Here is a 27,332-nt window from a genome sequence, read left to right as displayed (position 1 = left end):
TTGACCTACTGCCCACACTGCTCCTGATGCAGGCCAGGATGCCATTGGCTCTCTTGGCCACAGACTGGAGCCAGCACTGGCCCCTGGGGACCATCACTGCCGTGGCTCAAGGTGCTGAGCAGTGCTGGCAGCCTCGGTGCAGCCCTCCTGGCCACCAGCATTCCTCTTGGGAAAGCTGAAAAGCTCAGCCCACATCCTTGGACGAAGGAGTGGGGCTGAGCCCTGTGGGGAAGTCCTGCTCCCTGCTGAGCAGCAGCAGGTGGGCACCTAAAGCCTGTAGAGATGCCATCCTCTTGGGAGGGCATGCATCAGAGCTGTGCCAGGCACAAGCACTGGCTCACAGCTCTGTGCTGGGATAAACAAAACCAACCCCCGGGAAACTCCTGCAGGGACTCAGCAGAGTCACAGGAATGGATTTTTTCCTTCAGAAGTAAAAAAAACTTTAACCCAGAATGAAGGCAAAAGGCTCAGAGAGTCACAGAGGTTAGGGGCTGCAGTGGACCCTGAGAGATCATCGAGTCCAAGCCCCTGCCAGAGCAGGGTCACACCAGAGGTCTGCTCCAGCTGAGATGCTCAGAGGAGCAGGCAGCAGCCTCTTGGAACTGCAAGGGGCAAAGCTGCAGGTGAGCAGCAAAGGAGCCACCCAGGGGCAGCTCCAGGGGCCTGGGGTGGGAGTACTGGGCCCTGGGAGTGTCTATAGGGTAGGATTTGGGAGGTGGCAGGTGGGGGTACAGGGTGGTGGGAAGGGCACTGAGAGCAGTTCTTCTGGGGCTTGTGGGACCTATGAGGGCTGGAGGGAAAAGGATGAGGCAGTGAGAGGGAGGCTGTGGGGTCCTGAAAGGGTGTGGGGTTGGGAGGGTTCTAAGGACATCTATGGAGGCACCAACTGGGGTTAGAACAGGCAGGGGGTGGGAGCAGGGCACGAGGTGGGGGGGTCAAGGCCTTGTGCAGCTTCAGGATGCCCTTCCATAGCTTCCCTCACCCTGTCTGACTCATTTCCCCTCTCAGAATGTGTGAGATTCTTTGCACGTGGTGCCTAGCAGAGTGCCTGCAGCCTGCACCATGCCTGGAACCAGAGCAGTGCCTGCAGCCTGCACCATCCCTGGAACCAGAGCAGTGCCTGCAGCCTGCACCATGCCTGGAACCAGAGCAGTGCCTCCAGCCTGCACCATGCCTGGAACCAGAGCAGTGCCTCCAGCCTGCACCATGCCTGGAACCAGAGCAGTGCCTGCAGCCTGCACCATGCCTGGAACCAGAGCAGTGCCTGCAGCCTGCACCATCCCTGGAACCAGAGCAGTGTCTGCAGCCTGCACCATGCCTGGAACCAGAGCAGTGCCTGCAGCCTGCACCATGCCTGGAACCAGAGCAGTGCCTCCAGCCTAAACCATGCCCTCAGCCCAGCTCCACATTTTCCTGGGCTGGGCTCCACTCTGGCTTCCCTCACCTCTGCCATCATCCCAGGGCCCCTGGGGCTGTCCTTTGCTGCCAGCACAGGGCACAGCTGGGCACTGCCACAGCTGGCTGCTTGTAGCAGCTCCTCCTAGCCACCCTCAGAGGTGACCAAGCTTGGCAGGAGCAGGACTGGGAGGGTGGACGCAGCTCTGGGGGTGCTGCTGTGCCTCGGGCACTGGGCACAGCTCCTGCCCCCCTTGTGCCCTGCCTGGCAGCAGCAGATCTCTGTCTGCTCACAGCTGGAAGCTTCTAATGCAAACTTGCAGCCCCCTCCCAGTTCGTTTGATGAGGAGGGACAGAGCTCAGCTCTGCCTCCCTGCAGCCAGCCCCAGTGCCAGCTTCTGTGCTTTGAAGCTGGCTGGGGAGGAGCTGGGCACAGAGAAAGCTGTGGGGAGCTGTTGAGGAGCTCAGGTGGGAGCCCAAAGCCCCCACACTGTCCCACTCATCCCGGGGGGGCTGTGCCCCCTGGGGGCCTTGAGTGAGCCTGTGGGGATGGAGGTGCCCTGTCCCCATGGGCTGGCACAATGAGTGTGCCTTGGGCAGCCCTGGGCTGGCAGGTGAGTGATGCCAAGTGCCACTCTGGGGTCCCTTGGTGCCCCACACCAGGTGTTTCTGCGGCTCAGGAGGGGCCCTGGGTGCGCTGCTGCTCTCTGGAGCTGCCTCCTGCCCTTCTCTGCTCTCTCTGCAGCCACCACCTCGGCTGGCATCGCCTGAGGGTCTGGGGGCGCTCAGCGCCCAGCTCGCCCTGGGCCGGGCTCTCTCCGCCGCCCGGCGCTGCCTCCGCCGGTTCTGCCTCCCCAGCGGCCGGCGGGGCCCGGGGCAGGGCTGGGGCGCAAAGATGGCGGCCAGGCCCCGCGGGACTACAGCTCCCAGGGTGCACCGCGCGGACCGGGCGGGCACGCGGGCGGGAGCGGGCGGAGCTGGCGGCGCTCAGCAGCCAATGGGAGGCTGCGCTCGGCCCTTGACCAATGAGCGCGGGGGGCGTGGCCGGCGGGACGTTTGAAGCCCCTGCGGAGGAAGCAGCTGGTGAGGGGCGCTGGGGCCGGGACGGGAGGGCTGGGGGCGGCTGCGGGAGCCTGCGGGGCTGGGAGAGTGCTGGGGCGGAGTGGGGCAGGAGCTGGGAGAGTGCTGGGGCGGAGTGGGGCAGGGGCTGGGAGAGTGCTGGGGCGGAGTGGGGCAGGGGCTGGGAGAGTGCTGGGCGGAGTGGGGTAGGGGCTGGGAGAGTGCTGGGGCGGAGTGGGGCAGGAGCTGGGAGAGTGCTGGGGCGGAGTGGGGCAGGGGCCGGGGTCGGAAGCGCTTGGGACGAAGTGGGGTAGGGTCTCAGGAGGAGGCTGGGGCCAGGGCTCGGGGGCAGATGCTTCTGAGACGCTTGGGTAGGGTCCCGAGGAGGACGCCAGGGCCAGAGGGCTGGGGCCGGGACCGGCTGTGGGAGCGCCTGGGATGGAGCGGAGCAGGGTCCCGGGAAGGGCTCCGGGGCCGGGGCATGGCTGTGTGTGTGCTGTGGAACAGGGGTGAGGGTGCGGAGGGGCTCTGGGCAGCCCGTGTGGGTGTAGCAGCCTCAGTGTGGCTGTGGGCACCCGAAGGGGCTGCAGGGTGCCCGGAGCCGGTCCAAACGCGCAGGCTTGGGCGGTTTGGAACGGCAGCCGCACGGGCACCGGCGGCGGTTGGGGCAGGCAGGCGGCGGGAGCAGGCTCCGGCGCGGGGCGGTGAAGGCTTTCTGCGGCCCCAGGCTGCCCCCGCAGCGCTTCCCCTCCCTGGCTGAGCCTTCTCTCCTCTCAGAGTGCGCTCTCAGGACTTTCGAGCCCGGAGTTGTGTTTCTCGGTGTACTTCAGCCGGTGATTTCCAGAGCTTTGCTTGAGTCGCTGCTGTGCGGAGCCCAAGGGCCCTGCCCGGAGCCCGCTGCGGTCGCCGCCGCCGCCGCCATGGCGCTGGTGCCTCCCCCCGGGGAGGGCACCGTGGCCGTCGTGGTGCGAGTGCGACCCCCTGCAGCCGGCGAGAGAGCCGCGCAGCAGCCGCTGCTGAGAGTCGTCGACCGCAACACCCTCGTGTTCGACCCCGAGGGGCTGGGTGGTGCCTCCGGCCCTGCGCTGCCTGCCCGCGGCACCAAGCACCCGAGGAAACAGCAGAAGTTCGTCTTCGACCGAGTGTTTGGGGAGCAGGCGAGGCAGGAGGAGGTGTTCCAGCACACCACCCGCGACATGCTCGGCAGCGTCCTCGACGGCTACAACTGCTCCGGTAAGAGCCAGCCAAGTGCCCTGGTGCTGCCAGCGGCTCCTGCCCCGCCTGGCCCTGCTCTGGGTGCGCTCAGCAGAGCCTGGGCTGCTCCCAGAAGCCCTCTCCAAAGCTTCCCCGGGCTGCACGATGCCAACTGTCAGCCTGGCCCCGCAGCAGAGGGCTTCAGCAGCGTGCAGCTGAAGGAGCCCCTGGCTGCTGCCAGGCAGCTCTGAGCAGGCAGCAGCTGCTCTCCTGCCTCGCCCTGCTCCGGGCCGGGCGCTGGCCCCGCAGAGGCTGGTGCTGGCTCTGTGGTGCTGGCCGAGCTGCCGAAGGCTGCTGCTGTCCCCGTGCCCGCCTGGCAGGCAGGCAGGGACCTGTCTGCATCCGCACGGAGCAGCTCCAGGAGTGAGGGTCGGGAAGCACTGAGAGCTGCTGCTGGGGGGAGAGGCTGAGGCTGCCCGGGTGAGGGTGTCCTGCTCTGCTGGGGCCCCTTCAGAGAGTCTGCTGAAGGATGGGAGAGGAGAAACGAGGTGAAAACTGAGACCAACTGCAAGGGTTGGAAGAGCAAAGAGCTGCTGGTGAGGGATGGGGGAAGGAGCTGCTGGGCTTGGTAAGGGGAGAGTGAGAGCAGGTGAGGGGTTGGGGCCTGGCTGTGTCTCTGTTTCCTTAAGCTGGAGGAGGACACAAATGGCACTGAAGCATTAACTGCAGTCTGAAGGCTCCTCCCTTTCTCCTGCCAGTGTTTGCCTACGGTGCCACGGGAGCAGGGAAAACCTTCACCATGCTGGGCTCGGAGCAGAGCCCTGGCATCATCTACCTCACCATGGTGGAGCTGTACAAGAGGCTTGAGGCCATGAAGGAGGAGAGGAGCTATGAGGTCCTGGTCTCCTACCTGGAGGTATGCTGTGCCCAGCTGTGTGCCCTCTGCTGCCAGGCACCACCTGGAGGGCTTGGGGTCATAGTGCCAGGGGTAGCCCTGTGCTGCCAGCTGTGCCCAGTGGCCCTGGACAGCCCTAGACTGGAAGCAGGCTCCTCCAGGCCATTTGGTCAGCTGCTGCTGCTGGTTTGTGCCCCCTGGAGCTGTGGGCATTTGGTGTGGCCCACAGGGCAGTGAGGGCTGCCTGGCTGCCAGGGCTGTGGAGCAGCAGTGGCTCAGTGCCTTGCTGCTGAAGGCCTCCTGGGCTCTGCCTTTGGGGCACCTTGAGCTGTGCCTGCTGGCAGGAGGTGGCAGAGGTGCTGCTGTGTGGGCAGCAGGCTGGGCGTGGCCCTGGGCTCCAGAGCTGCTGTGCTGCTGCCCCTGGGGGAAGCAAGCCTCAGGCTGAGCTGGAGCTCCCTGCTGCAGGTCTACAACGAGCAGATCCATGACCTGCTGGAGCCCAAGGGCCCTCTGAGCATCCGGGAGGAGCCTGGCAGGGGAGCTGTGGTCCAGGGCCTGTCCTTCCACCAGGTGGGTCTGGAAGCAGGCACAAGGGCTGGGCAAGGCTTTGCCTGCCCCGCTTGTGCCAGGCAGCGCTGCGGGTCGGGGGGGCTGTGGGCCCAGGGGGTGCCCCCTGGGTGCCCTGTGGCTGGCAGCAAAGGCGAGCCCGAGGCGGGAGCAGCCCTGCGGAGCTGCGGGAGGCCTCCTGCCGTGCCCCTGTGGCTGCCCAGTGCGCGGCTGTCTGGGTGCCCGCGTTGGGGCTGCGCTGATGCCTGCCCTCTGCCTGCTCTCCCCAGCCCAGCTCGGCAGAGCAGCTGCTGCAGATGCTGCTGAGCGGCAACAGGAACCGGACGCAGCATCCCACGGATGCCAACGCCTGCTCCTCCCGCTCCCACGCTGTCTTCCAGGTGCGGCTGCTGCTGGGGCATGCCCTGGGCTTGTGCCCAGAGGGGGCTAGGGAGCAATGCTGTGCCAGGGCTGGCCTGCCAGGGCTGCTGGTGTGCCACAAGTCAAGTGGGAGATGTCTGTGGCCCCAAAAGCTCCAAGGGGCTGGTGACAGCTCCTGCTTGTGCTTGCCCCTCTACCACAGAGGGCTTGTCCCCTGCATTGGCACCGAGCTGAGGGCAATAGTCCTGGGGGCTCTGCAGACTTTTGCCCCCCAGTTCCCTTTGCTCCCCTGCACCCTCTGCAGTGGGTTTTGCTCCCAGCCCTTGCCCACGTTAGCAGATCCCTCACAGCTGTGTGGATAGTGCAGTGCTCTGGTTGCCCTTCCAGCCTGCCCTGGGTTTGTGCCCACTGCTTTTGGCAGGGGCAGCCCTGGTGCCTGGGTGGAGTCCTGGCTGGACTGGTCAGCAGGTGCTGGGTTCCTGCTGCCAGCCATTAGCGGTGCAGGAGATGTGCCCATCCTGCTGCCAGCTGTGCCTCCTGGCTGCAGAGCCCAGGCTGGGGAGGGCCCAGCCCAGCCCTTCAGTGGCACTAAGGCCTGTGCAGGATTTGCTCTGGGGGTCTTGAGGGTGCTGCAGGCAGGGGAGATGTGCAGGGTGCAGCAGCAGGGGCTGGGATGCTGGTGGCAGGGCAGGCTGGGTGGCTGTGCCCCTTGCCGCCGGCTCCCTGGTGCGGCTGCAGCCTCTCTGCCCTCTGCCCTGCCAGGTGTGCGTGAAGCAGCAGGACTGTGCCGCTGGGCTCGGTGGGGCCGTGCGAGTGGCCAAGCTGAGCTTGGTGGACCTGGCGGGCTCGGAGCGAGCTTCGGTGGCCAAGACGAGGGGCGAGCGGCTGCGGGAGGGGGCCAGCATCAACCGCTCGCTGCTGGCCCTGATCAACGTCCTGACGGCGCTGGCGGGCGGCAGGGTAAGGCTGTGCCCGGGGGCTGGCCCCGGCGGGGCGCTGCGGGCGGCAGCCCGGGCCGGGCTGTGCTCGGGAGGTGCCGCGGGCCGAGCGCGGGCAGGGCTGGCGGCCGGGGCCCGAGGGCCGGCAGCTGAGCAGCGCCTGGGCGCCTTGGCACAGGGCAGGAGCGGGCACGTCCCGTACCGGGACAGCAAGCTGACGCGCCTGCTGAAGGACTGCCTGGGCGGCAACTGCCGCACCCTCATGCTGGCTGCGCTCAGCCCCTCGCCGCTGGCCTCCGAGGACACCTACAGCACGCTCAAGTATGCCAGCCAGGCCAAGGCCATCAGGGTCTCGGTGAGCATCGCCTGGCGCCGCTCTGCCCCGGGCTGGCGCCCGCTGCCCGCTCCTGCCGCTGCCTGCCCCGGCTGTGGGCGCGCAGCGCTGGCGGAGCTGCGGCAGCCTGCGCCTGCCCCCGGGCCCGGGGCCCCTCTGCCCCGCAGCCAGCCTGTGCTCCTGGGGCACGGGAGCCGGCAGGGGGCATGGAGCTGCCCTGCTGCGGGCCGGGCGGAGGGGCAGCAGCTGCCCCGGGGCTGCTCTCAGCTCTGCTGCTCGCTGTCTCCGCAGCTGAAGAGCAACCTGCTGAGCGTGGACTGCCACGTGTGCGGCTACACGGAGCTGTGCGAGCAGCTGAGAGCCGAGGTGAGAGCTGCTGGGCAGGGCAGGGCTGGGCTCTGCCTGGGCTGGGCTTGGCACGCAGGCTGCCGAGCTGCTGGGGCATGGCCTGGGCTGAGCCACGCCTGACCCTCGCTCGCAGGTGGCAGAGCTGCGGGCCAAGCTCCGTGCCTACGAGGATGCTGCCCGGGCGTCCCAGAGCCAGGTGCCAGTGCTGCTGCCTGCCCACTCTTCTGGCCCCTCGGAGCTGCCCAGGTGAGGCTGGCAGGGAGGAGGGGTGGAGCTGGCTGTGGCACCTTGGTGATGCTAGTGGTGCTGAGCCTGCCTTTGGTGCCAGTGGCTGAAGTTCCCCACCTGACTGGCCCTTGTCTCTGTCTCTGTGCCAGGGCTGTAGCTCCTGCCGTGAGCTGCCCCCCACAGCTGCAGTCCCTGCACGAGGATGGCAGCTTCCTGGCTCCCGAAGTGGCCTCCGAGGAAGTGCAGCCCCAGGCCCAGCAGGAGGCTGCTCCAAGGCAGGAGCAGGTCCCAGCTGCAAGCACAGCTGCAGAGCTGAGCGGGGCCAGCCCAGCCCAGAGGAGCCAGCAGGGCTGTGATGGGCAGGAGCCAGGTTTGTGTCCTCTCCCCTGTCTACGATCTGATGCAGCAGAGGGGGCTGGGGGGGTGCAGCTGGCAGCTGTAGGCACAGGGCCGGGAGAGGAGTTTCTGCTGGCCTGGCACCCAGTGGGTTCTGAGCCTCCCTTTCTCTTCTTGGGTGCTCCTGTGGGGTGCCTCTGCCCCAAGCAGCCCAGCTGTAGCCTGAGCCCTGGCAGCCTTTGTCTGAGCAGGGCTGAACTCTTCCTCCTCCTCCTCAGTGCCACTGCATGGCCCAGAGAGCAAAGCTGTGGCTCTGCAGAGGCTGTTTGTGGGCAGAGCCCTGGCACTGCCAGGGGGCCCTTGCTGTGGGAGCAGGATGGTGCCTTGAGGCTGGCATGGGCAGGGCTGTTTGTGCCTGCTGTTGCCCTTGGGTTTGCTGTGGTTTGGTGGAGCCTCCAGAGGAAAGAGCTGAGGGTGGTGTGGGGCAGAGGGGCACGGCCTGGGGCTTGGGGGTGCCTGGCAGGTGCAGGCAGGGAGGTGACTTTGGTCTGTTCTCTGTCCCTGTAGCTGAGAGCTCTGTGGCTGTGCCTGGTGCCCCTGTGATCAGCTCTCCCCTGCCCGGCTGGCAGCACCTGGCTCCGCTCACCAGTGCCACGCTGCTGGCCCTCAGCCCCATTAAGAAGAGGGAGAGGTCCCCTGAGATGCCAACTTCTTCCCAGCTGGCATCTCCCTGCAGCCTCTCCCCACGGGTGAAACGGCAGCGCAGGTGTGGGCAGCAAGCAGAGGCTGCCAGGGCAGGGCAGAGCCTGGACAGCCTCTGCCTGCCAGCTGCAGCCCCAGCACCCCCTGGCTCCCTGCCAGCCTCGTCCTGCAGCTCCAGCCTGTGCCCAGTGACAGTCACCCAGAGCCGTGTGCCCCTGTCCCAGCTGGCAGCTCAGAGTGGCTGTGCCCTGCCCCAGCCCTCTGGCCCTGCCCTCAATGCCACCCATGAGGTCTGCAGGCTGCCAGCCTCGGCCAGCAGGCCTGGACCCTTGGGCTGCAGTGTGCTGGAGGCCCCTGCCTGGGAGCACAGCCAGAGCCCCCTGGAGAAGCAGGATGCCCTCTCAGTGCCCAAGTGAGTGCTGCCCTGGGGCCTTCCCTGTGCCTTTGGGGATCACTGCAGCTGTGGGGGGGGTGGGCAGGAGGAGCTGGGCTGGTGGGTGGGCAGCAGGGGGCTGAGCTCATCTGGGCATGGCTGGCAGAAGAGAAGCAGCAGCTGGGGGGTGAGTGTCCTTGTGCCATCCCTGTGTGCCACTTGCTCCTGTCTGCTTCTAGAGGACAGTTTGTGCACCCTCCTGTAGCCACCCCGGGGTGACCTGTACAAGTGTGGGACCAGGTCTGGGCCTGTCCTCAAATGGGATTTGGCTTCTAGGGTCCAATCTCTTAAGTCCTGAAGCTGCCTCCAGGAGGTCTTTCCTCCTCTGTCTGCTCCCCAAGGTCCAGCTCTGGCAGGGCTGCCAAGGCACCATCTGCTGATGTCTGTGCCCCTATGTCTTGGCAGAAGCAAGCTCCTGAGGGAGGCTCCTGTTGTGTGCCTGGACCTCAGTCTGCCTGCAGCTGAGCTGGTGTGAGCCTGAGGCCCAGCACAAATCTGTGGCTGCTGTTTGGTGCTTTGTAAGCACCAGGAGAGCTCCCAGCTCAGGTGCTGCAGGCAGGGCCTGGGCATCTCCCAGCTTGTGCCTGCCCTAGAGCTCCCACACAGCTTCTGCCCAGCTGAGGAGGGGTCAGGGTGATGCCAGTGGTGCTGAGCCTGCCTTTGGTGGCAGTGGCTGAAGTTCACCACCTGACTGCTTCTTGGCTCTGTCTCTCTCTGTGCCAGGGCTGCAGCTGCCATTGTGAGCCACAACCTCAATGTCACCTATGAGGTCTGCAGGGTGCCAGCCTCAGCCAGCAGCCCTGAGCCCCTGGGCTGCAGTGTGTTGGAGGCCCCCAACAGCCACAGCCTCCTGACCAAGCAGGATGCCCCCTCAGTGCCCAAGTGAGTGCTGCCCTGGGGCCTTCCCTGTGCATTTGGGGGTCCCAGCTCCAAGGCTGGTGACTGCTTTGTGGATTGTCAGAGCTGTGAGCAGAGAGCAGAGGTGGGCAGGAGGCCCTTGGCAGCAGCCTGAGCTGCCCTGGGCATGGCTTGCAAAGAGCTGAAAGCACTCCCAGAAAAGCTCTTTCTCCTTTGGCCATGGAGCATCCTCCAGCTGGCTCCTGGAGCCAGGAGTGGGGGCTGGGAAGCAGGAGGTCACCTCCTCCCCTGCAGAGAGCTGGGAAATGGGTACAGGGAATGGCCCAGCCAGACAGGGAGCAGCTGCACCCAGGCTGGTGCCACCTCCTGAAGGTCTGCCCCTGGCCCAGTTGCCTCTCAGCCTCCTGGCATTGGGCAGCCAGGCTAAAGCCCTGGCACTAACCATCTTTTCCTGTTGTGCAGGCCCTCGGGCCGGGCAGGTACCACCAAGGCACCCTGTGTGCCCAAGCTGCCCTTGGTCTGCAGGGCATCTGCCCTGAAGCAGAAGGCAGAGGAGAGGTGAGAGAGCTGCCAGCAGCTGCTTGTCAGCCCCACTGTGTGCCCAGTGCCCACCCCTGCAGTTGCACCTTGCCTGCAGGCTGTGCCCTGAGCCTGCCTGGTTCCAAATGGCCTCTTTGCCCCCCACAGAGCCATTTGCCCCACCCTGGGTGGGCATCGGAGCCGCATCCCCCAGCTGTGGAGCAGCAGGCAGAGATCTGCCAAGGCCTCTGTGTGCCAGGTGAGCCTGCCCTGGGAACCACTGTGCCAGGAGTGATCCTTGCCCTGGGGCTGGCTGCAGACTGCTGCTGTGCCAGTCCCAGGAGCAGTGCCTGGCACGGGGGTGTTTGGTGCTGGTTGGGGTGGCTGCAGCCATAGCTTGTGCCAGGGCACCAGGGAAGGGAGCTGAGAGTGCCTGGGGGTGGCTCAGGAGGGGCCCTGGGTGTGCTGCTGCTCTCTGGAGCTGCCTCCTGCCCTTCTCTGCTCTCTCTGCAGCCACAGAGCATCCTTCAGGGCCTCTGAGCGGCAGCGCAGCAAGAGGAGCCCAGAGCGTGCCCAGCCCCGGGCAGAGCAGGAGCCGCTGGGGCTGTGTGGGCAGCCCTGGGCACAGCCCTGGGGCAGGGGCGCGGCGCTGGGGGCCAGGCCCCGGCGGGACTACAGCTCCCGTGGTGCACTGCGCGGGGCAGGCGGCGCTGGAGAGCCAATGGGAGGAGGCTGCGCTCGGCCAAGGACCAATGAGCGCGAGGGGCGTGGCCGGGGGCGGTGGCCGTGAGCAGGGAGGGAGCGACCGGGGCGGAGTGGGGCAGGGTCCTGGGGGGCGCTGCAGGGCGGGGTTGTGGCGGTGGGGCTGGGGCAGGGGGGGTCAGGCTGTGGCGGGGCTCTGGGGGTGGGTTGGGGGGCAGGGAGGGTCAGGTCGTGTCGGGGCTCTGGGGGTGGGCTGGGGGCAGGGGGGGTCAGGCTGTGGTGGGGCTCTGGGGGTGGGTTGGGGGCAGGGAGGGTCAGGCTGTGGTGGGGCTCTGGGGGTGGGTTGGGGGCAGGGGGGATCAGGTCGTGTCGGGGCTCTGGGGGTGGGTTGGGGGCAGGGGGGGTCAGGCTGTGGTGGGGCTCTGGGGGTGGGTTGGGGGCAGGGGGGATCAGGTCGTGTCGGGGCTCTGGGGGTGGGTTGGGGGCAGGGGGGGTCAGGCTGTGGTGGGGCTCTGGGGGTGGTTTGGGGGCAGGGGGGGTCAGGCTGTGGTGGGGCTCTGGGGACCCGAAGGTGATGTAAGGACCTTAGGGAGGCTGCGAAGGCGCTGGGCTGGGGCTTGGTGGTCTAAGGGCAGCTCCGAGGACAGGGCTGTGGGGGCAGGCTCTGCAGTGGGGGGGGGGCAGGTCTTAGCCCGCGTTCGCTTCCCTCCCGGGCTGACCCTTTTGTCTTCTCCGAGGGCACTCTCGGCACGTCCGAGCCCAGAGCTGCGACCTGCACAGCACCCACGAGGGGGTCGACGCTGTCCTGGGCGGCTGCAACTGCACTGTAAGAGTGAGCAAACTCCTCTGGTCCTCCCGGGAGCTCCTGCCCCAGCTGGCCCTGCTCTGGGGGGGCTCAGCAGAGCTGTGGTTGGCTCTGGAAGCCCTGCAGCAGTTGTGGCAGCAGTGGGCACGCAGCAGCTCTGCAGGAGCACAAAGCCTTGAACTTGCTGTGGGCACCAAGCTGGGACCAGCACAAGTGAGGTCAGGGTAGGGACAATCCTGACACGGAGCTGTCCTCTCAGGCCTGCAGCGCTGGATGCAGGAGTGCAGGGAGAGGTCTCGGGGAGCAGGCAGAGATCAGGCAGCAAGACCAGAGCAGAGACAAAGCCAGGTGAGTGTGGGGTGGGATCAGCTGGCAGCCCAGAGCGGGCTGGGGAGCAGCCTGGTGCAGAGGGACCTGGGGTGCTGCTGGGCAGGAGCTGAGTGGGAGACAGCAGCAGTGCACCACAGCAGGAGTTAGCTCTGGGGCTGTGTGCCCAGGGGCACTTCTAGCCCGGGTGGAGTTGGGATCATCCTGCTCTGGTCCCAACAAGTCAAGAAGTAGATGCAGAGCTGCAGGTCCTGCCATGGAGAGGAGAATGAAGGAGCTGAGCAGCCCTGCAGAGCTGTGGGAGACCTCCTGCCATGTCCCTGTGGCTGCTCAGGCCGTGGCTGTCTCGGTGCCTATTGGGGCTGCTGTACTGATCCCTGCCCTCTGCCTGCTCTCTCCCAGCCCAGCTTGGCAGAGCAGCTCCTGCAGATGCTGCTCAGCGGCAACAAGAAGCAGAAGGCAGAGGAGAGGTGAGAGAGCTGCCAGCAGCTGCTTGTCAGCCCCACTGTGTGCCCAGTGCCCACCCCTGCAGTTGCACCTTGCCTGCAGGCTGTGCCCTGAGCCTGCCTGGTCCCAAATGGCCTCTTTGCCCCCCACAGAACCATTTGCCCCACCCTGGGTGGGCATCGGAGCAGCATCCCCCAGCTGTGGAGCAGCAGGCAGAGAGCTGCCAAGTCCTCTGTGTGCCAGGTGAGCCTGCCCTGGGAACCACTGTGCCAGGAGTGATCCTTGCCCTGGGGCAGGCTGCAGACTGCTGCTGTGCCAGCCCCAGACCTGTTGAGAGGAGCAGTGCCTGGCACGGGGGTGTTTGGTGCTGGTTGGGGTGGCTGCAGCCATAGCTTGTGGCAGGGCACCAGGGAAGGGAGCTGAGAGTGCCTGGAGGTGGCTCAGGAGGGGCCCTGGGTGTGCTGCTGCTCACTGGAGTGGCCTCCTGCCCTTCTCTGCTCTCTCTGCAGCCACAGAGCATCCTTCAGGGCCTCTGAGCAGCAGCGCAGCAAGAGGAGCCCAGAGCGTGCCCAGCCCTTGGCAGCTGCACCCCAGCCAGAGAAGCTCTTCCTGTGAAGGCTCCACCACTCAGGGCCCCCTGCCCAACCTCCCTGCCCTGATGCCAACTTCTCCCTTGCTTCAGGAGCTCTGCACCCTCCTTCCTGCAGCCCTCAGCCCCTGCTTTGTGTCCTGCTTTCTGTCCCTGGCCCCTTTCCCCCTTCTCTTGCGGATCAGTTCCCATCTCTGTCGCTTCCCCTCCCGTTCTTGTTTCTTTCCTTGGCGGCTCAGTTCCCTCTCCCTCTCCCCTCCCAGTTTGTGGCTCGGTTCCCTCTCCCCCTCCCTCTCCCCTCCCGGTTTGTGGCTCGGTTCCCTCTCCCCCTCCCTCTCCCCTCCCGGTTTGTGGCTCAGTTCCCTCTCCCCCTCCCTCTCCCCTCCCGGTCTGTAGCTCAGTTCCCTCTCCCCCTCCCTCTCCCCTCCCAGTTTGTGGCTCGGTTCCCTCTACCCCCTCTTTGCTTCCCTGCTTTGTGCTGTGCACTAAAGGTTTGGTTCTTTGACTCTCAGAGCTGCTCTGCTGCTTCTGGCCTCCCCTCGGGCACCATGGGGCTGTGGCTCCCCCTGGACCAGGCCCTTCCTCCTGGGCTGGGCTCCTCTCTGGCTTCCCTCACCTCTGCCATCATCCCAGGGCCCCTGGGGCTGTCCTTTCACAGTGTCACAGTATTATTAGGATTGGAAGAGACCTCACAGATCATTAAGTCCAACCCTTTAGCACAGAGCTCAAAGCCAGACCATGGCACCAAGTGCCACGTCCAGTCCTGCCTTGAACAGCTCCAGGGACGGCGACTCCACCACCTCCCCGGGCAGCCCATTCCAGTGTCCAATGACTCTCTCAGGGAAGAACTTTCTCCTCACCTCCAGCCTAAATCTCCCCTGGCACAGCCTGAGGCTGTGTCCTCTCCTTCTGGTGCTGGCCACCTGAGAGAAGAGAGCAACCTCCTCCTGGCCACAACCTCCCCTCAGGTAGTTGCAGACAGCAATAAGGTCTGCCCTGAGCCTCCTCTTCTCCAGGCTAACCAATCCCAGCTCCCTCAGCCTCTCCTCCTAGGGCTGTGCTCAAGGCCTCTCCCCAGCCTCGTTGCCCTTCTCTGGACACGCTCAAGCATCTCAATGTCCCTCCTAAACTGGGGGGCCCAGAGCTGAACACAGCACTCAAGGTGAGGTCTAAGCAGTGCAGAGTACAGGGGCAGAATGACCTCCCTGCTCCTGCTGGCCACACCATTGCTGATGCAGGCCAGGATGCCACTGGCTCTCTTGGCCACCTGGGCACACTGCTGGCTCATGTTCAGGTGGGTACCAATCAGCACCCCCAGATCCCTCTCTGTCTGGCTGCTCTCAGCCACTCTGACCCCAGCCTGTATCTCTGCATGGGGTTGCTGTGGCCAAAGTGCAGCACCCTGCACTTGGAGCTATTGAACTCCATCCCCTTGGACTCTGCCCATCTGTGCAGGCGGTCAAGGTCCTGCTGCAGAGCCCTTCTGCCCTCCAGCTCAGCCACATCTGCCCCCAGTTTGGTGTCATCTGCACACTTGCTGATGACTGACTCCATGCCCTCATCCAGGTCATCTATGAAGATGTTAAAGAGGATGGGGCCCAGCACTGATCCCTGAGGGACACCACTAGTGACAGCTGCCAGCTGGATGTGGCACCATTCACCACCACTCTGTGGGCTCAGCCCTCCAGCCAGTTCCTAACCCAGCACAGAGTGTTGCCATCCAAGCCATGGGCTGACAGCTTAGCCAGCAGTTTGCTGTGGGGGACAGTGTCAAAGGCCTTGCTGAAGTCCAGATAGACCAGATCCACAGGCCTCCCCACAGCCACCAAGCAGTCACCTGATCACAGAAGGAGATCAGGTTGGAGAGGCAGGATCTGCCCTTCCTAAACCCATGCTGGCTGGACCTGAGCCCTTTGCCATCCCTCAGGTGCTCTCTTATCACCCCCAAGCTAACCTGCTCCATCAGTTTCCCTGGCACTGAGGTCAGGCTGACAGGTCTGTAGTTCCCAGGTTCCTCCATCCCACCCTTCTTGTGGATGGGGACCACGTTGGCAGTTTCCAGTCTCCTGGGACCTCTCTGGTGAGCCAGGACTGCTGGAAAATGATGGAGAGCAGCTTGGCCAGCTCAGCTGCCAGCTCTCTCAGCACCCTGGGATGGATCCCATCTGGTCCCATGGACTTGTGGGTGTCCAGATGACTCAGCAGGTCCTGAACTAATTCCTCATGGATTTCCAGGGGAACACACTGCTCCCTGACCCCATCCCCCAGTTCAAGAGGCCACTTGCCCTGAGCTCCTCCCTCCTTGCTGTTGAAAACTGAGGTGAAGAAGGCATTCAGGACCTTAGCCTTTTCCTCGTCGTCAGTTATAGTGTTCCCCTCCTGGTCCAGTAAGCAGTGGAGGCTCTTCTTGCCCTTCCTTTTAGCACTGATACATTTATAAAAGTGCTTTTTATTATCCTTCACAGAGGTGGCAGCCTAAGTTCTAGCTGAGCCTTAGCCTCTCTAATTTTTCTCCTGCATAATCTGGCTACCTCCTTAAACACATCAGGAGAAGCCTTCCCCTCCTTCCAGAGGTGATACACCCTCTTTTTCTCCCCCAATTCCTTCAGGAGCTGTTTGCTCATCCAGGCTGGTCGCCTTCCCTGCCAGCTCGTCCTTCGGCACATGGGAACTGCCAGCTCCTGTGCCTTCAGGAGCTCCTGTTTAAAGTAGGTCCAACCATCCTGGACCCCTTTGTTCTCAAGGACTGCTGCCCAGGGCACTTTGCAAATAAGTTTCTTAAGCAAATTGAAGTTTGCCCTCCAAAAGTCCAAGGTGTAGGTTTTGTTGCAGTGCCTCCCTACCTCCCTGCATATTGAAAACTCCACTAACTCCTGATCACTGCACCCCAGGCAGCCTCCCACTGTCACCTCTCCTACCAGCCCTTCTCTGTTGGACAGCAGCAGGTCAAGCTGAGCTTGACCCCTAGTAGGCTCACTTAACAGCTGGGTCATGAAGCTGTCCTCCATGCACTCTAGAAATCTCCTGGACTGTCTCCTCTCTGCTGAATTAAGTTCCCAGCAGATATCTGGCAGGTTAAAGTCACCCACAAGAACAAGATCTGAAGATCTTGAGACAGCCTCCAGCTGTTTGTAAAATACCTCCTCTGTTTCCTCATCCTGGTTGGGTGGTCTGTAACAGACTCCAACCAGGATGTCAGATTTGTTAGTCCTCCCTCTGATTTTAACCCACAAGCTCTCAATCCCTTCATCCCTCACCTCGAGCTCAGTGGCAAGGAGTGACTCCCTAATATACAGAGCCACCCCTCCTCCTCTTCTCCCTTGCCTATCTCTCCTGAAGAGGCTATATCCCCCCAGTATAGCACTCCAGCCATGCCTGTCATCCCACCAAGTGTCTGAAATGGCAACTATCTCATAGTCACCCTGCTGGACCAGGACTTGCAGTTCCTCCTGCTTGTTACCCAAGCTTTGTGCATTGGTGTAGATGCACTTCAGCTGGGCTCTGGGTTCCCCAATTGTCCCTAGTTTCCTTCCCACTCTCTCCTTCTCAGAGAGAGTAATTGCCTCACCCACCCCCTTCAGATCTAGTTTAAAGCCTGCCTAATGAGCCCTGCCAACTCCAGTGCCAGGACTCTCCTGCCCCTCCTAGACAACTGCACCCCATCAGGATCAAGCAGGTCTGGCTCAGTGAAAGTTCCCCCAAGGTCGAAGAAGCCAAAGTGCCTCCTCTCACACCATCCCTTGAGCCAGCTGTTGATGGCATGGGTTCTGCTGTTCCTCTCTGTGAACTCCCTTGCTACAGGGGGGACTGAGCAGAACACCACCTGTGCTCCTGCCCCATCTATCCATTTCCCCAGGGCCTTGAATTCCTTTTTAATTGCCCTGGTGCCCTTCTTCTCGATCTCATCCCTGCCAGCCTGTATTACCAGCAAGGGGTAATAATCAGAGGGCTGGATTAGCTTAGGGAGTCTCCTGGTGATGTCCCTAACCCGGGCACCAGGAAGGGAGCAGACCTCCCTGTGAGATGGGTTGGGATGACAGATGGGTCCCTCTGTCCTCCTCAAGACTGAGTCCCCAACGCCCAAGACTCTTCTCTTTTTCTTGATTTTGTGGAGCTGGTACCCACAGTTGGTGAGGACTGCTCCTCCCTTGGCATCCTGGCTGGATGCTCCTCAGCCCTCCCATCCTCCCTGCTCTCTTCATGCAGCGCCTCTTACTTGTGCAAGGGCAGCGGAAGAGGAGGAGAGGGCTGGGGTGGACTTCTCTTACTGCCTCTGACAGGGATCTGTGCCCATCCCTCCCTGGTTCCAGGGGCAGTTCCCTCATCAGGGGCGATCTGCAGAGCTGCTCCCACAGATCCAGCTCCCTTTCGTTCTCCCTTATCGACCTGAGCCTGGAAACTTCATCCTTCAGCTCAGCCACCTCATCTTTCAGTTCTGCCAGCACAGGGCACAGCTGGGCACTGCCACAGCTGGCTGCTTGTAGCAGCTCCTCCTAGCCACCCTCAGAGGTGACCAAGCTTGGCCGGAGCAGGACTGGGAGGGTGGACGCAGCTCTGGGGGTGCTGCTGTGCCTCGGGCACTGGGCACAGCTCCTGCCCCACTTGTGCCCTGCCTGGCAGCAGCAGATCTCTGTCTGCTCACAGCTGGAAGCTTCTAATGCCAACTTGCAGCCCCCTCCCAGTTCGTTTGATGAGGAGGGACAGAGCTCAGCTCTGCCTCCCTGCAGCCAGCCCCAGTGCCAGCCTCTGTGCTTTGAAGCTGGCTGGGGAGGAGCTGGGCACAGAGAAAGCTGTGGGGAGCTGTTGAGGAGCTCAGGTGGGAGCCCAAAGCCCCCACACTGTCCCACTCAACCCGGGGGGGGCTGTACCCGCTGGGGGCCTTGAGAGAGCCTGTGGGGATGGAGGTGCCCTGTCCCCATGGGCTGGCACAATGAGTGTGCCTTGGGCAGCCCTGGGCTGGCAGGTGAGTGATGCCAAGTGCCACTGCTGGGGTCCCCTGGTGCCCCACACCAGGTGTTTCTGCTGACAGGTGTTGCTGAGGACAGCAGCCCAGGCCAGGCCGAGGGCACAGAGCTGGCTGGGCACTAACTCCAGCAAGCTCAGTGCCACCTCTCTGCTTCCTCAGTGCCTCCAAGGCTGCACCCATGGGGCCTTGGCTGCTGCCTCAGGCTAGCTGCTGTTTGTGCCCAGCGGTGGAGGCTGTGCCCCAGCCCTGGTGGCTGTGGTTGAGCAGCACCTGCGTGAGGCAGGCTGCAGCCTGCTGCTGTGCCAGCCCCAGGAGCAGTGCCTGGCACGGGGTGTTGGTGCTGGTTGGGGTGGCTGGCATCGCCTGAGGGTCTGGGCGCGCTCAGCGCCCAGCTCGCCCTGGGCCGGGCTCTCTCCGCCGCCCGGCGCTGCCTCCGCCGGTTCTGCCTCCCCAGCGGCCGGCGGGGCCCGGGGCAGGGCTGGGGCGCAAAGATGGCGGCCAGGCCCCGCGGGACTACAGCTCCCAGCGTGCACCGCGCGGAGCGGGCGGGCACGCGGGCGGGAGCGGGCGGGGCTGGCGGCGCTCAGCAGCCAATGGGAGGCTGCGCTCGGCCCTTGACCAATGAGCGCGGGGGGCGTGGCCGGCGGGACGTTTGAAGCCCCTGCGGAGGAAGGAGCTGGTGAGGGGCGCTGGGGCCGGGACGGGAGGGCTGGGGGCGGCTGCGGGAGCCTGCGGGGCTGGGAGAGTGCTGGGGCGGAGTGGGGTAGGGGCTGGGAGAGTGCTGGGGCGGAGTGGGGTAGGGGCTGGGAGAGTGCTGGGGCGGAGTGGGGCAGGGGCAGGGGCTGGGAGAGTGCTGGGGCGGAGTGGGGCAGGGGCTGGGAGAGTGCTGGGGCGGAGTGGGGCAGGGGCTGGGAGAGTGCTGGGGCGGAGTGGGGCAGGGGCAGGGAGAGTGCTGGGGCGGAGTGGGGCAGGGGCCGGGGTCGGAAGCGCTTGGGACGAAGTGGGGTAGGGTCTCGGGAGGAGGCTGGGGCCAGGGCTCGGGGGCAAATGCTTCTGAGACGATTGGGTAGGGTCCCGAGGAGGACGCCAGGGCCAGAGGGCTGGGGCCGGGACCGGCTGTGGGAGCGCCTGGGCTGGAGCGGAGCAGGGTCCCGGGAAGGGCTCCGGGGCCGGGGCATGGCTGTGTGTGTGCTGTGGAACAGGGGTGAGGGTGCGGAGGGGCTCTGGGCAGCCCGTGTGGGTGTAGCAGCCTCAGTGTGGCTGTGGGCACCCGAAGGGGCTGCAGGGTCCCCGGAGCCGGTCCAAACGCGCAGGCTTGGGCGGTTTGGAACGGCAGCCGCACGGGCACCGGCGGCGGTTGGGGCAGGCAGGCGGCGGGAGCAGGCTCCGGCGCGGGGCGGTGAAGGCTTTCTGCGGCCCCAGGCTGCCCCCGCAGCGCTTCCCCTCCCTGGCTGAGCCTTCTCTCCTCTCAGAGTGCGCTCTCAGGACTTTCGAGCCCGGAGTTGTGTTTCTCGGTGTACTTCAGCCGGTGATTTCCAGAGCTTTGCTTGAGTCGCTGCTGTGCGGAGCCCAAGGGCCCTGCCCGGAGCCCGCTGCGGTCGCCGCCGCCGCCGCCATGGCGCTGGTGCCTCCCCCCGGGGAGGGCACCGTGGCCGTCGTGGTGCGAGTGCGACCCCCTGCAGCCGGCGAGAGAGCCGCGCAGCAGCCGCTGCTGAGAGTCGTCGACCGCAACACCCTCGTGTTCGACCCCGAGGGGCTGGGTGGTGCCTCCGGCCCTGCGCTGCCTGCCCGCGGCACCAAGCACCCGAGGAAACAGCAGAAGTTCGTCTTCGACCGAGTGTTTGGGGAGCAGGCGAGGCAGGAGGAGGTGTTCCAGCACACCACCCGCGACATGCTCGGCAGCGTCCTCGACGGCTACAACTGCTCCGGTAAGAGCCAGCCAAGTGCCCTGGTGCTGCCAGCGGCTCCTGCCCCGCCTGGCCCTGCTCTGGGTGCGCTCAGCAGAGCCTGGGCTGCTCCCAGAAGCCCTCTCCAAAGCTTCCCCGGGCTGCACGATGCCAACTGTCAGCCTGGCCCCGCAGCAGAGGGCTTCAGCAGCGTGCAGCTGAAGGAGCCCCTGGCTGCTGCCAGGCAGCTCTGAGCAGGCAGCAGCTGCTCTCCTGCCTCGCCCTGCTCCGGGCCGGGCGCTGGCCCCGCAGGGGCTGGTGCTGGCTCTGTGGTGCTGGCCGAGCTGCCGAAGGCTGCTGCTGTCCCCGTGCCCGCCTGGCAGGCAGGCAGGGACCTGTCTGCATCCGCACGGAGCAGCTCCAGGAGTGAGTGTCGGGAAGCACTGAGAGCTGCTGCTGGGGGGAGAGGCTGAGGCTGCCCGGGTGAGGGTGTCCTGCTCTGCTGGGGCCCCTTCAGAGAGGCTGCTGAAGGATGGGAGAGGAGAAACGAGGTGAAAACTGAGACCAACTGCAAGGGTTGGAAGGGCAAAGAGCTGCTGGTGAGGGATGGGGGAAGGAGCTGCTGGGCTTGGTAAGGGTAAATGAGGTGAGAGCAGGTGAGGGGTTGGGGCCTGGCTGTGTCTCTGTTTCCTTAAGCTGGAGGAGGACACAAATGGCACTGAAGCATTAACTGCAGTCTGAAGGCTTCTCCCTTTCTCCTGCCAGTGTTTGCCTACGGTGCCACGGGAGCAGGGAAAACCTTCACCATGCTGGGCTCGGAGCAGAGCCCTGGCATCATCTACCTCACCATGGTGGAGCTGTACAAGAGGCTTGAGGCCATGAAGGAGGAGAGGAGCTATGAGGTCCTGGTCTCCTACCTGGAGGTATGCTGTGCCCAGCTGTGTGCCCTCTGCTGCCAGGCACCACCTGGAGGGCTTGGGGTCGTAGTGCTAGGGGTAGCCTTGTGCTGCCAGCTGTGCCCAGTGGCCCTGGACAGCCCTAGACTGGAAGCAGGCTCCCCCAGGCCATTTGGTGAGCTGCTGCTGTTGCTGGTTTGTGCCACCTGGAGCTGTGGGCATTTGTTGTGGCCCACAGGGCAGTGAGGGCTGCCTGGCTGCCAGGGCTGTGGAGCAGCAGTGGCTCAGTGCCTTGCTGCTGAAGGCCTCCTGGGCTCTGCCTTTGGGGCACCTTGAGCTGTGCCTGCTGGCAGGAGGTGGCAGAGGTGGTGCTGGGTGGGCAGCTGGCTGGGCGTGGCCCTGGGCTCCAGAGCTGCTGTGCTGCTGCCCCTGGGGGAAGCAAGCCTCAGGCTGAGCTGGAGCTGCCTGCTGCAGGTCTACAACGAGCAGATCCATGACCTGCTGGAGCCCAAGGGCCCTCTGAGCATCCGGGAGGAGCCTGGCAGGGGAGCTGTGGTCCAGGGCCTGTCCTTCCACCAGGTGGGTCTGGAAGCAGGCACAAGGGCTGGGCCCCGCTTGTGCCAGGCAGCGCTGCGGGTCGGGGGGGCTGTGGGCCCAGGGGGTGCCCCCTGGGTGCCCTCTGGCCGGCAGCAAGGGCGAGCCCGAGGCGGGAGCAGCCCTGCGGAGCTGCGGGAGGCCTCCTGCCGTGCCCCTGTGGCTGCCCAGTGCGCGGCTGTCTGGGTGCCCGCGTTGGGGCTGCGCTGATGCCTGCCCTCTGCCTGCTCTCCCCAGCCCAGCTCGGCAGAGCAGCTGCTGCAGATGCTGCTGAGCGGCAACAGGAACCGGACGCAGCATCCCACGGATGCCAACGCCTGCTCCTCCCGCTCCCACGCTGTCTTCCAGGTGCGGCTGCTGCTGGGGCATGCCCTGGGCTTGTGCCCAGAGGGGGCTAGGGAGCAATGCTGTGCCAGGGCTGCTGCTGCTGGTGTGCCACAAGTCAAGTGGGAGATGTCTGTGGCCCCAAAAGCTCCAAGGGGCTGGTGACAGCTCCTGCTTGTGCTTGTCCCCTGCATTGGCACCGAGCTGGGGCCAATAGTCCTGGGGGCTCTGCAGACTTTTGCCCCCCAGTTCCCTTTGCTCCCCTGCACCCTCTGCAGTGGGTTTTGCTCCCAGCCCTTGCCCACGTTAGCAGAGCCCTCACAGCTGTGTGGACAGTGCAGTGCTCTGGTTGCCCTTCCAGCCTGCCCTGGGTTTGTGCCCACTGCTTTTGGCAGGGGCAGCCCTGGTGCCTGGGTGGAGTCCTGGCTGGACTGGTCAGCAGGTGCTGGGTTCCTGCTGCCAGCCATTAGCGGTGCAGGGGATGTGCCCATCCTGCTGCCAGCTGTGCCTCCTGGCTGCAGAGCCCAGGCTGGGGAGGGCCCAGCCCAGCCCTTCAGTGGCACTAAGGCCTGTGCAGGATTTGCTCTGGGGGTCTTGAGGGTGCTGCAGGCAGGGGAGATGTGCAGGGTGCAGCAGCAGGGGCTGGGATGCTGGTGGCAGGGCAGGCTGGGTGGCTGTGCCCCTTGCCGCCGGCTCCCTGGTGCGGCTGCAGCCTCTCTGCCCTCTGCCCTGCCAGGTGTGCGTGAAGCAGCAGGACTGTGCCGCTGGGCTCGGTGGGGCCGTGCGAGTGGCCAAGCTGAGCTTGGTGGACCTGGCGGGCTCGGAGCGAGCTTCGGTGGCCAAGACGAGGGGCGAGCGGCTGCGGGAGGGGGCCAGCATCAACCGCTCGCTGCTGGCCCTGATCAACGTCCTGACGGCGCTGGCGGGCGGCAGGGTAAGGCTGTGCCCGGGGGCTGGCCCCGGCGGGGCGCTGCGGGCGGCAGCCCGGGCCGGGCTGTGCTCGGGAGGTGCCGCGGGCCGAGCGCGGGCAGGGCTGGCGGCCGGGGCCCGAGGGCCGGCAGCTGAGCAGCGCCTGGGCGCCTTGGCACAGGGCAGGAGCGGGCACGTCCCGTACCGGGACAGCAAGCTGACGCGCCTGCTGAAGGACTGCCTGGGCGGCAACTGCCGCACCCTCATGCTGGCTGCGCTCAGCCCCTCGCCGCTGGCCTCCGAGGACACCTACAGCACGCTCAAGTATGCCAGCCAGGCCAAGGCCATCAGGGTCTCGGTGAGCATCGCCTGGCGCCGCTCTGCCCCGGGCTGGCGCCCGCTGCCCGCTCCTGCCGCTGCCTGCCCCGGCTGTGGGCGCGCAGCGCTGGCGGAGCTGCGGCAGCCTGCGCCTGCCCCCGGGCCCGGGGCCCCCTCTGCCCCGCAGCCAGCCTGTGCTCCTGGGGCACGGGAGCCGGCAGGGGGCATGGAGCTGCCCTGCTGCGGGCCGGGCGGAGGGGCAGCAGCTGCCCCGGGGCTGCTCTCAGCTCTGCTGCTCGCTGTCTCCGCAGCTGAAGCGCAACCTGCTGAGCGTGGACTGCCACGTGTGCGGCTACACGGAGCTGTGCGAGCAGCTGAGAGCCGAGGTGAGAGCTGCTGGGCAGGGCAGGGCTGGGCTCTGCCTGGGCTGGGCTTGGCACGCAGGCTGCCGAGCTGCTGGGGCATGGCCTGGGCTGAGCCACGCCTGACCCTCGCTCGCAGGTGGCAGAGCTGCGGGCCAAGCTCCGTGCCTACGAGGATGCTGCCCGGGGGTCCCAGAGCCAGGTGCCAGTGCTGCTGCCTGCCCACTCTTCTGGCCCCTCGGAGCTGCCCAGGTGAGGCTGGCAGGGAGGAGGGGTGGAGCTGGCTGTGACATCTTGGTGATGCCAGTGGTGCTGAGCCTGCCTTTGGTGCCAGTGGCTGAAGTTCCCCACCTGACTGGCCCTTTTCTCTGTCTCTGTGCCAGGGCTGTAGCTCCTGCCGTGAGCTGCCCCCCACAGCTGCAGTCCCTGCACGAGGATGGCAGCTTCCTGGCTCCCGAAGTGGCCTCCGAGGAAGTGCAGCCCCAGGCCCAGCAGGAGGCTGCTCCAAGGCAGGAGCAGGTCCCAGCTGCAAGCACAGCTGCAGAGCTGAGCGGGGCCAGCCCAGCCCAGAGGAGCCAGCAGGGCTGTGATGGGCAGGAGCCAGGTTTGTGTCCTCTCCCCTGTCTAGGATCTGATGCAGCAGGGGGGACTGGGGGGGTGCAGCTGGCAGCTGTAGGCACAGGGCAGGGAGAGGAGTTTCTGCTGGCCTGGCACCCAGTGGGTTCTGAGCCTCCCTTTCTCTTCTTGGGTGCTCCTCTGGGGTGCCTCTGCCCCAAGCAGCCCAGCTGTAGCCTGAGCCCTGGCAGCCTTTGTCTGAGTAGGGCTGAACTCTTCCTCCTCCTCCTCAGTGCCACTGCATGGCCCAGAGAGCAAAGCTGTGGCTCTGCAGAGGCTGTTTGTGGGCAGAGCCCTGGCACTGACAGGGGGCCCTTGCTGTGGGAGCAGGATGGTGCCTTCAGGCTGGCATGGGCAGGGCTGTTTGTGCCTGCTGTTGCCCTTGGGTTTGCTGTAGTTTGGTGGAGCCTCCAGAGGAAAGAGCTGAGGGTGGTGTGGGGCAGAGGGGCACGGCCTGGGGCTTGGGGGTGCCTGGCAGGTGCAGGCAGGGAGGTGACTTTGGTCTCTTCTCTGCCCCTGTAGCTGAGAGCTCTGTGGCTGTGCCTGGTGCCCCTGTGATCAGCTCTCCCCTGCCCGGCTGGCAGCACCTGGCTCCGCTCACCAGTGCCACGCTGCTGGCCCTCAGCCCCATTAAGAAGAGGGAGAGGTCCCCTGAGATGCCAACTTCTTCGCAGCTGGCATCTCCCTGCAGCCTCTCCCCACGGGTGAAACGGCAGCGCAGGTGTGGGCAGCAAGCAGAGGCTGCCAGGGCAGGGCAGAGCCTGGACAGCCTCTGCCTGCCAGCTGCAGCCCCAGCACCCCCTGGCTCCCTGCCAGCCTCGTCCTGCAGCTCCAGCCTGTGCCCAGTGACAGTCACCCAGAGCCGTGTGCCCCTGTCCCAGCTGGCAGCTCAGAGTGGCTGTGCCCTGCCCCAGCCCTCTGGCCCTGCCCTCAATGCCACCCATGAGGTCTGCAGGCTGCCAGCCTCGGCCAGCAGGCCTGGACCCTTGGGCTGCAGTGTGCTGGAGGCCCCTGCCTGGGAGCACAGCCAGAGCCCCCTGGAGAAGCAGGATGCCCTCTCAGTGCCCAAGTGAGTGCTGCCCTGGGGCCTTCCCTGTGCCTTTGGGGATCACTGCAGCTGTGGGGGGGGTGGGCAGGAGGAGCTGGGCTGGTGGGTGGGCAGCAGGGGGCTGAGCTCATCTGGGCATGGCTGGCAGAAGAGAAGCAGCAGCTGGGGGGTGAGTGTCCTTGTGCCATCCCTGTGTGCCACTTGCTGCACAGTCTTTCCACCCTTCTCCTGCATGTAGCCTCCTTGGGCATGAGCTGCATGAAGGTGGGGACAGGTTTTTGCTTTCCAGGGCACTGCCTGCCCTCAGATAGGATTTGGCTCCGAGGGATCCAGTCCTGTGGGATTCCCTCTGCTGGCAATGCCAGGCAGGGAGTGGCTGCTGTTAGGAGTCCTGTGAGCACCAGGAGAGCTCCCAGCTCAGGTGCTGCAGGCAGGGCCTGGGCATCTCCCAGCTTGTGCCTGCCCTAGAGCTCCCTCACAGCTTCTGCCCAGCTGAGGAGGGGCTCAGAGGTGATGCCAGTGGTGCTGAGCCTGCCTTTGGTGGCAGTGGCTGAAGTTCACCACCTGACTGCTTCTTGGCTCTGTCTCTCTCTGTGCCAGGGCTGCAGCTGCCATTGTGAGCCACGACCTCAATGTCACCTATGAGGTCTGCAGGGTGCCAGCCTCAGCCAGCAGCCCTGAGCCCCTGGGCTGCAGTGTGTCGGAGGCCCCCAACAGCCACAGCCTCCTGACCAAGCAGGATGCCCCCTCAGTGCCCAAGTGAGTGCTGCCCTGGGGCCTTCCCTGTGCATTTGGGGGTTCCAGCTCCAAGGCTGGTGACTGCTTTGTGGATTGTCAGAGCTGTGGGCAGAGAGCAGAGGTGGGCAGGAGGCCCTTGGCAGCAGCCTGAGCTCCCCTGGGCATGGCTTGCAAAGAGCTGAAAGCACTCCCAGAAAAGCTCTTTCTCCTTTGGCCATGGAGCATCCTCCAGCTGGCTCCTGGAGCCAGGAGTGGGGGCTGGGAAGCAGGAGGTCACCTCCTCTCCTGCAGAGAGCTGGGAAATGGGTACAGGGAATGGCCCAGCCAGACAGGGAGCAGCTGCACCCAGGCTGGTGCCACCTCCTGAAGGTCTGCCCCTGGCCCAGTTGCCTCTCAGCCTCCTGGCATTGGGCAGCCAGGCTAAAGCCCTGGCACTAACCATCTTTTCCTGTTGTGCAGGCCCTCGGGCCGGGCAGGTACCACCAAGGCACCCTGTGTGCCCAAGCTGCCCTTGGTCTGCAGGGCATCTGCCCTGAAGCAGAAGGCAGAGGAGAGGTGAGAGAGCTGCCAGCAGCTGCTTGTCAGCCCCACTGTGTGCCCAGTGCCCACCCCTGCAGTTGCACCTTGCCTGCAGGCTGTGCCCTGAGCCTGCCTGGTTCCAAATGGCCTCTTTGCCCCCCACAGAACCATTTGCCCCACCCTGGGTGGGCATCGGAGCCGCATCCCCCAGCTGTGGAGCAGCAGGCAGAGAGCTGCCAAGGCCTCTGTGTGCCAGGTGAGCCTGCCCTGGGAACCACTGTGCCAGGAGTGATCCTTGCTCCAGGGCAGGCTTCAGACTGCTGCTGTGCCAGCCCCAGGAGCAGTGCCTGGCACGGGGGTGTTGGTGCTGGTTGGGGTGGCTGCAGCCACAGCCTGTGGCAGGGCACCAGGGAAGGGAGCTGAGAGTGCCTGGGGGTGGCTCAGGAGGGGCCCTGGGTGTGCTGCTGCTCTCTGGAGCTGCCTCCTGCCCTTCTCTGCTCTCTCTGCAGCCCCAGAGCATCCTTCAGGGCCTCTGAGCGGCAGCGCAGCAAGAGGAGCCCAGAGCGTGCCCAGCCCCGGGCAGAGCAGGAGCCGCTGGGGCTGTGTGGGCAGCCCTGGGCACAGCCATGGGGCAGGGGCGCGGCGCTGGGGGCCAGGCCCCGGCGGGACTACAGCTCCCGTGGTGCACTGCGCGGGGCGGGCGGCGCTGGAGAGCCAATAGGAGGAGGCTGCGCTCGGCCAAGGACCAATGAGCGCGGGGGGCGTGGCCCCGGGTCGGTGGCCGTGAGCAGGGAGGGAGTGACCGGGGCGGAGTGGGGCAGGGTCCTGGGGGGCGTTGCAGGGTGGGGTTGGGGGCAGGGGGGGTCAGGTCGTGTCGGGGCTCTGGGGGTGGGTTGGGGGCAGGGGGGGTCAGGCTGTGGTGGGGCTCTGGGCGTGGGGTTGGGGGCAGGGGGGGTCAGGCTGTGGTGGGGCTCTGGGCGTGGGGTTGGGGGCAGGGGGGGTGAGGCTGTGGTGGGGCTCTGGGGGTGGGTTGGGGCAGGGGGGGTCAGGCTGTGGTGGGGCTCTGGGGGTGGGCTGGGGGCAGGGGGGGTCAGGCTGTGGTGGGGCTCTGGGGGTGGGTT

At 65.5% G+C, this 27,332-nt stretch overlaps 3 protein-coding genes across 11 annotated transcripts; all 3 read left to right on the top strand.

Moving 5' to 3' along the window:
• Window positions 1–2,405: 2,405 nt before the first annotated feature.
• Window positions 2,406–10,926, top strand: LOC135191896 (kinesin-like protein KIF18B). Of its 5 annotated transcripts, XM_064174560.1 has the most exons (15): window positions 2,406–2,478; window positions 3,232–3,687; window positions 4,407–4,564; window positions 5,009–5,113; window positions 5,380–5,490; window positions 6,233–6,430; window positions 6,587–6,763; window positions 7,034–7,108; window positions 7,224–7,336; window positions 7,468–7,688; window positions 8,222–8,768; window positions 9,513–9,671; window positions 10,110–10,205; window positions 10,335–10,425; window positions 10,680–10,926. In XM_064174560.1, exons 1-15 carry the CDS (start codon window positions 2,421–2,423, stop codon window positions 10,704–10,706), a joined length of 2,592 nt encoding a protein of 863 aa, XP_064030630.1. In that variant the 5' UTR covers window positions 2,406–2,420; the 3' UTR covers window positions 10,707–10,926. The 5 variants fall into 5 exon arrangements, with proteins under 5 accessions (XP_064030630.1, XP_064030631.1, XP_064030634.1 ...); XM_064174561.1 differs by lacking the exon at window positions 5,380–5,490; XM_064174564.1 differs by lacking the exon at window positions 6,587–6,763.
• On the top strand, window positions 10,888–13,547 carry LOC135191806 (uncharacterized). The gene is made up of 6 exons (XM_064174406.1): window positions 10,888–10,952; window positions 11,402–11,694; window positions 11,933–12,021; window positions 12,403–12,470; window positions 12,600–12,690; window positions 12,957–13,547. The coding sequence occupies exons 1-6, from the start codon at window positions 10,888–10,890 to the stop codon at window positions 12,981–12,983; spliced, it is 633 nt and encodes a 210-aa protein (XP_064030476.1). The 3' UTR covers window positions 12,984–13,547.
• A 5,032-nt stretch (window positions 13,548–18,579) lies between these two features.
• On the top strand, window positions 18,580–26,809 carry LOC135191847 (kinesin-like protein KIF18B). Of its 5 annotated transcripts, XM_064174458.1 has the most exons (15): window positions 18,581–18,681; window positions 19,475–19,930; window positions 20,654–20,811; window positions 21,259–21,363; window positions 21,616–21,726; window positions 22,439–22,636; window positions 22,793–22,969; window positions 23,241–23,315; window positions 23,431–23,543; window positions 23,675–23,895; window positions 24,429–24,975; window positions 25,555–25,713; window positions 26,152–26,247; window positions 26,377–26,467; window positions 26,721–26,809. In XM_064174458.1, exons 1-15 carry the CDS (start codon window positions 18,624–18,626, stop codon window positions 26,745–26,747), a joined length of 2,592 nt encoding a protein of 863 aa, XP_064030528.1. In that variant the 5' UTR covers window positions 18,581–18,623; the 3' UTR covers window positions 26,748–26,809. The 5 variants fall into 5 exon arrangements, with proteins under 5 accessions (XP_064030532.1, XP_064030528.1, XP_064030529.1 ...); XM_064174459.1 differs by lacking the exon at window positions 21,616–21,726; XM_064174461.1 differs by lacking the exon at window positions 22,793–22,969.
• Window positions 26,810–27,332: the final 523 nt, after the last annotated feature.

This window comes from Pogoniulus pusillus, chromosome 40 (assembly GCF_015220805.1).
Source record: "Pogoniulus pusillus isolate bPogPus1 chromosome 40, bPogPus1.pri, whole genome shotgun sequence".
Lineage (NCBI taxonomy): Eukaryota > Metazoa > Chordata > Aves > Piciformes > Lybiidae > Pogoniulus > Pogoniulus pusillus.
Note: the sequence above shows the minus strand (reverse complement) of the source record. Positions and strands in the feature narration are given on the sequence as shown.